A 7,951-nucleotide genomic window follows, 5' to 3' on the forward strand; every position below is an offset into this window, starting at 1 on the left:
TAGATCTAGTCTTTCCCCTTATAGAGTTTACACAACACGTGGTAGATATAATCTTTCCCCTTATAGAGTTTACACAACACGTGGTTAATCTAGTCTTTCCCCTTATAGAGTTTACACAACACGTGGTAAATCTAGTCTTTCCCCTTATAGAGTTTACACAACACGTGGTAGATCTAATCTTTCCCCTTATAGAGTTTACACAACACGTGGTAGATCTAATCTTTCCCCTTATAGAGTTTACACAACTCGTAGTAGATCTAGTCTTTCCCCTTATTGAGTTTACACAACACTTGGTAGATATAATCTTTCCCCTTATAGAGTTTACACAACACTTGGTAGATATAATCTTTCCCCTTATAGAGATTACACAACACGTGGTAAATCTAGTCTTTCCCCTTATAGAATTAACACAACACGTGGTAGATCTAGTCTTTCCCCTTATAGAGTTTACACAACTGGTGGTAGATCTAGTCTTTCCTCTTATAGAGTTTACACAACACGTGGTAGATCTAGTCTTTCCTCTTATAGAGTTTACACAACACGTGGTTAATCTAGTCTTTCCCCTTATAGAGTTTACACAACACGTGGTAGATCTAGTCTTTCCCCTTATAGAGTTTACACAACACGTGGTAGATCTAGTCTTTCCCCTTATAGAGTTTACACAACACGTGGTAGATCTAGTCTTTCCCCTTATAGAGTTTACACAACACGTGGTAAATCTAGACTTTCCCCTTATAGAGTTTACACAACACGTGGTAGATCTAGTCTTTCCCCTTATAGAGTTTACACAACACGTGGTAGATCTAGTCTTTCCCCTTATAGAGTTTACACAACACGTGGTAAATCTATTCTTTCCCTTATAGAGTTTACACAACACGTGGTTAATCTAGTCTTTCCCCTTATAGAGTTTACACAACACGTGGTAGATCTAGTCTTTCCCCTTATAGAGTTTACACAACACGTGGTTAATCTAGTCTTTCCCCTTATAGAGTTTACACAACACGTGGTAGATCTAGTCTTTCCCCTTATAGAGTTTACACAACACGTGGTAGATCTAATCTTTTCCCTTATAGAGTTTACACAACACGTGGTAGATCTAGTCTATTCCCTTATAGAGTTTACACAACACGTGGTAGATCTAATCTTTCCCCTTATAGAGTTTACACAACACGTGGTAGATCTAATCTTTCCCCTTATAGAGTTTACACAACACGTGGTAGATCTAGTCTATTCCCTTATAGAGTTTACACAACACGTGGTAGATCTAATCTTTCCCCTTATAGAGTTTACACAACACGTGGTAGATCTAATCTTTCCCCTTATAGAGTTTACACAACACGTGGTAGATATAATCTTTCCCCTTATAGAGTTTACACAACACGTGGTAGATCTAGTCTTCCCCTTATAGAGTTTACACAACACGTGGTAGATCTAGTCTTTCCCCTTATAGAGTTTACACAACACGTGGTAGATCTAGTCTTTCCCCTTATAGAGTTTACACAACACGTAGTAGATCTAGTATTTTCCCTTATAGAGTTTACACAACACGTGGTAGATCTAGTCTTCCCCTTATAGAGTTTACACAACACGTGGTAGATCTAGTCTTTCCCTTTATAGAGTTTACACAACACGTGGTAGATCTAGTCTTTACCCTTATAGAGTTTACACAACACGTGGTAGATCTAGTCTTTCCCCTTATAGAGTTTACACAACACGTGGTAGATCTAGTCTTTCCCCTTATAGAGTTTACACAACACGTGGTAGATCTAATCTTTCCCCTTATAGAGTTTACACAACACGTGGTTAATCTAGTCTTTCCCCTTATAGAGTTTACACAACACGTGGTAAATCTAGTCTTTCCCCTTATAGAGTTTACACAACACGTGGTAGATCTAATCTTTCCCCTTATAGAGTTTACACAACACGTGGTAGATCTAATCTTTCCCCTTATAGAGTTTACACAACTCGTAGTAGATCTAGTCTTTCCCCTTATTGAGTTTACACAACACTTGGTAGATATAATCTTTCCCCTTATAGAGTTTACACAACACTTGGTAGATATAATCTTTCCCCTTATAGAGATTACACAACACGTGGTAAATCTAGTCTTTCCCCTTATAGAGTTTACACAACACGTGGTTGATCTAGTCTTTACCCTTATAGAGTTAACACAACACGTGGTAGATCTAGTCTTTCCCCTTATAGAGTTTACACAACTGGTGGTAGATCTAGTCTTTCCTCTTATAGAGTTTACACAACACGTGTTAGATCTAGTCTTTCCTCTTATAGAGTTTACACAACACGTAGTAGATCTAGTATTTTCCCTTATAGAGTTTACACAACACGTGGTAGATCTAGTCTTCCCCTTATAGAGTTTACACAACACGTGGTAGATCTAGTCTTTCCCCTTATAGAGTTTACACAACACGTGGTAGATCTAGTCTTTACCCTTATAGAGTTTACACAACACGTGGTAGATCTAGTCTTTCCCCTTATAGAGTTTACACAACACGTGGTAGATCTAGTCTTTCCCCTTATAGAGTTTACACAACACGTGGTAGATATAATCTTTCCCCTTATAGAGTTTACACAACACGTGGTTAATCTAGTCTTTCCCCTTATAGAGTTTACACAACACGTGGTAAATCTAGTCTTTCCCCTTATAGAGTTTACACAACACGTGGTAGATCTAATCTTTCCCCTTATAGAGTTTACACAACACGTGGTAGATCTAATCTTTCCCCTTATAGAGTTTACACAACTCGTAGTAGATCTAGTCTTTCCCCTTATTGAGTTTACACAACACTTGGTAGATATAATCTTTCCCCTTATAGAGTTTACACAACACTTGGTAGATATAATCTTTCCCCTTATAGAGATTACACAACACGTGGTAAATCTAGTCTTTCCCCTTATAGAATTAACACAACACGTGGTAGATCTAGTCTTTCCCCTTATAGAGTTTACACAACTGGTGGTAGATCTAGTCTTTCCTCTTATAGAGTTTACACAACACGTGGTAGATCTAGTCTTTCCTCTTATAGAGTTTACACAACACGTGGTTAATCTAGTCTTTCCCCTTATAGAGTTTACACAACACGTGGTAGATCTAGTCTTTCCCCTTATAGAGTTTACACAACACGTGGTAGATCTAGTCTTTCCCCTTATAGAGTTTACACAACACGTGGTAGATCTAGTCTTTCCCCTTATAGAGTTTACACAACACGTGGTAAATCTAGACTTTCCCCTTATAGAGTTTACACAACACGTGGTAGATCTAGTCTTTCCCCTTATAGAGTTTACACAACACGTGGTAGATCTAGTCTTTCCCCTTATAGAGTTTACACAACACGTGGTAAATCTATTCTTTCCCTTATAGAGTTTACACAACACGTGGTTAATCTAGTCTTTCCCCTTATAGAGTTTACACAACACGTGGTAGATCTAGTCTTTCCCCTTATAGAGTTTACACAACACGTGGTAGATCTAATCTTTTCCCTTATAGAGTTTACACAACACGTGGTAGATCTAGTCTATTCCCTTATAGAGTTTACACAACACGTGGTAGATCTAATCTTTCCCCTTATAGAGTTTACACAACACGTGGTAGATCTAATCTTTCCCCTTATAGAGTTTACACAACACGTGGTAGATCTAGTCTATTCCCTTATAGAGTTTACACAACACGTGGTAGATCTAATCTTTCCCCTTATAGAGTTTACACAACACGTGGTAGATCTAATCTTTCCCCTTATAGAGTTTACACAACACGTGGTAGATATAATCTTTCCCCTTATAGAGTTTACACAACACGTGGTAGATCTAGTCTTCCCCTTATAGAGTTTACACAACACGTGGTAGATCTAGTCTTTCCCCTTATAGAGTTTACACAACACGTGGTAGATCTAGTCTTTCCCCTTATAGAGTTTACACAACACGTAGTAGATCTAGTATTTTCCCTTATAGAGTTTACACAACACGTGGTAGATCTAGTCTTCCCCTTATAGAGTTTACACAACACGTGGTAGATCTAGTCTTTCCCTTTATAGAGTTTACACAACACGTGGTAGATCTAGTCTTTACCCTTATAGAGTTTACACAACACGTGGTAGATCTAGTCTTTCCCCTTATAGAGTTTACACAACACGTGGTAGATCTAGTCTTTCCCCTTATAGAGTTTACACAACACGTGGTAGATCTAATCTTTCCCCTTATAGAGTTTACACAACACGTGGTTAATCTAGTCTTTCCCCTTATAGAGTTTACACAACACGTGGTAAATCTAGTTTTTCCCCTGATAGAGTTTACACAACACGTGGTAGATCTAATCTTTCCCCTTATAGAGTTTACACAACACGTGGTAGATCTAATCTTTCCCCTTATAGAATTTACACAACTCGTAGTAGATCTAGTCTTTCCCCTTATTGAGTTTACACAACACTTGGTAGATATAATCTTTCCCCTTATAGAGTTTACACAACACTTGGTAGATATAATCTTTCCCCTTATAGAGATTACACAACACGTGGTAAATCTAGTCTTTCCCCTTATAGAGTTTACACAACACGTGGTTGATCTAGTCTTTACCCTTATAGAGTTAACACAACACGTGGTAGATCTAGTCTTTCCCCTTATAGAGTTTACACAACTGGTGGTAGATCTAGTCTTTCCTCTTATAGAGTTTACACAACACGTGGTAGATCTAGTCTTTCCTCTTATAGAGTTTACACAACACGTAGTAGATCTAGTATTTTCCCTTATAGAGTTTACACAACACGTGGTAGATCTAGTCTTCCCCTTATAGAGTTTACACAACACGTGGTAGATCTAGTCTTTCCCCTTATAGAGTTTACACAACACGTGGTAGATCTAGTCTTTCCCCTTATAGAGTTTACACAACACGTAGTAGATCTAGTATTTTCCCTTATAGAGTTTACACAACACGTGGTAGATCTAGTCTTCCCCTTATAGAGTTTACACAACACGTGGTAGATCTAGTCTTTCCCCTTATAGAGTTTACACAACACGTGGTAGATCTAGTCTTTACCCTTATAGAGTTTACACAACACGTGGTAGATCTAGTCTTTCCCCTTATAGAGTTTACACAACACGTGGTAGATCTAGTCTTTCCCCCTTATAGAGTTTACACAACACGTGGTAGATATAATCTTTCCCCTTATAGAGTTTACACAACACGTGGTTAATCTAGTCTTTCCCCTTACAGAGTTTACACAACACGTGGTAAATCTAGTCTTTCCCCTTATAGAGTTTACACAACACGTGGTAGATCTAATCTTTCCCCTTATAGAGTTTACACAACACGTGGTAGATCTAATCTTTCCCCTTATAGAGTTTACACAACTCGTAGTAGATCTAGTCTTTCCCCTTATTGAGTTTACACAACACTTGGTAGATATAATCTTTCCCCTTATAGAGTTTACACAACACTTGGTAGATATAATCTTTCCCCTTATAGAGATTACACAACACGTGGTAAATCTAGTCTTTCCCCTTATAGAGTTTACACAACACGTGGTTGATCTAGTCTTTACCCTTATAGAGTTAACACAACACGTGGTAGATCTAGTCTTTCCCCTTATAGAGTTTACACAACTGGTGGTAGATCTAGTCTTTCCTCTTATAGAGTTTACACAACACGTGGTAGATCTAGTCTTTCCTCTTATAGAGTTTACACAACACGTGGTTAATCTAGTCTTTCCCCTTATAGAGTTTACACAACACGTGGTAGATCTAGTCTTTCCCCTTATAGAGTTTACACAACACGTGGTAAATCTAGACTTTCCCCTTATAGAGTTTACACAACACGTGGTAGATCTAGTCTTTCCCCTTATAGAGTTTACACAACACGTGGTAGATCTAGTCTTTCCCCTTATAGAGTTTATACAACAGGTGGTAAATCTATTCTTTCCCTTATAGAGTTTACACAACACGTGGTTAATCTAGTCTTTCCCCTTATAGAGTTTACACAACACGTGGTAGATCTAGTCTTTCCCCTTATAGAGTTTACACAACACGTGGTAGATCTAATCTTTTCCCTTATAGAGTTTACACAACACGTGGTAGATCTAGTCTATTCCCTTATAGAGTTTACACAACACGTGGTAGATCTAATCTTTCCCCTTATAGAGTTTACACAACACGTGGTAGATCTAATCTTTCCCCTTATAGAGTTTACACAACACGTGGTAGATCTAGTCTATTCCCTTATAGAGTTTACACAACACGTGGTAGATCTAATCTTTCCCCTTATAGAGTTTACACAACACGTGGTAGATCTAATCTTTCCCCTTATAGAGTTTACACAACACGTGGTAGATATAATCTTTCCCCTTATATAGTTTACACAACACGTGGTAGATCTAATATTTCCCCTTATAGAGTTTACACAACACGTGGTAGATCTAATCTTTCCCCTTATAGAGTTTACACAACACGTGGTAGATCTAGTCTTTCCCCTTATAGAGTTTACACAACACGTGGTAGATATAATCTTTCCCCTTATATAGTTTACACAACACGTGGTAGATCTAATATTTCCCCTTATAGAGTTTACACAACACGTGGTAGATCTAATCTTTCCCCTTATAGAGTTTACACAACACGTGGTAGATCTAGTCTTTCCCCTTATAGAGTTTACACAACACGTGGTAGATATAATCTTTCCCCTTATAGAGTTTACACAACACGTGGTAGATCTAGTCATATATTGGATTTCAAACGAGTGTTTTGTAACTTTTAAAAAAATAACTTACGAGAGTGAAAAAGTCATATGTGTGTACAAGTGATTTGTTTCTACCGCAATAAATCATTTATTCTGAGAATGAATCGACTTGTCCTGTCTCAAAGAGTACTCTGTTTACGATGTCAGTGGGGCGTAAGGATAGGACCTGAGTGAAATGCCGCTAATTAACATGTAAAGGTGACAACTTCAAAAGAAGTTGAAATATTATGATTGATACCAACCATAACAAGCAATCAACAACTATTTTATTGTAAGCAATAAAAGCTTAACAATCACAAAAACAATCGCGAACTATTTTTGCGTGTGTTATCATTTCCGCGACCACCTGAAGCGGCCTTAAATTTCCCTTCAAGGTTAATCGTGTCAAAACACGTGATTAAAAAGCGCGTTGCGTGCTCATCTCTCAAATGCGGTGACAATATCTTGCTAAAACCATTTTAGTGTTAAAAAGGACTTGCAGTCTATTCCACGTGTGGTATAAACAGTATATTATAAAACAGTTTTGATTATCAATTTTCGCCCTGAGAGTTGAGAATAACACAAACATTGGTATGTATCTATATCAAAACTACTTGCTGTGTTTCTACGAATAGCATCAGCCTCCATAAACATCTCGAGGTTCCGAAAATAATATCACTCTTTTAGTGTGAAAAACTTAACAAATTTTTTTTTTTTTTTTTTCTGTAACTCTAGACATTTTGGCCTGGATGGCGTTTCCGAGTGCAAAGGTTCGCTGTTGTTTTGTAGTAAGACAAAGATCTACGGGGGTAGCATCACAACAAGTGGCATGCCGGGAAAATAGCAGGATAGCGTATCACCAAGAAATCCCAACATAACAGCTAAATGTACCACTGATCAATCTGATTGTTATTACAGCATAATTAATAATACGGATATCAAAACCTAATATCTTGTCACTTAAGCAATCTGATACTTGAGATCGGTATTGATATGGTGCTGCACAAGTCCGGCTGTAGGTGCTTGTTTTTAAAGTAAAAAAAATTAACATACCAGTTTTTTATCAATATCAAAACTTTCCGTAATAGTCTAGATGGGTTGATACTGGGTTATCAGGACTCATGTAGATGTCATGTCACTACATCAGTAACGTTCATACAGATATAAATCATACATTACATGTTCGCTTTATGACATCATCGAGGGAATCTTGCACAGAGGGATCCGAAC

The 7,951-nt window shown here is 37.7% G+C and overlaps 1 protein-coding gene across 1 annotated transcript in view; it reads right to left on the minus strand.

Annotated features, from left to right (window-relative positions):
* LOC117333977 overlaps positions 1–7,375 on the minus strand; it is a 57,535-nt gene extending 50,160 nt beyond the window's left edge. Inside the window, exon 1 of the mRNA XM_033893399.1 lies at positions 7,336–7,375. Coding sequence (XP_033749290.1) covers positions 7,336–7,375 — 40 coding nt within the window. The remainder of the gene's footprint in view (positions 1–7,335) is intronic.
* Between the last annotated feature and the right edge of the window lie 576 nt (positions 7,376–7,951).

Source organism: Pecten maximus, chromosome 9 (genome assembly GCF_902652985.1).
Source record: "Pecten maximus chromosome 9, xPecMax1.1, whole genome shotgun sequence".
Lineage (NCBI taxonomy): Eukaryota > Metazoa > Mollusca > Bivalvia > Pectinida > Pectinidae > Pecten > Pecten maximus.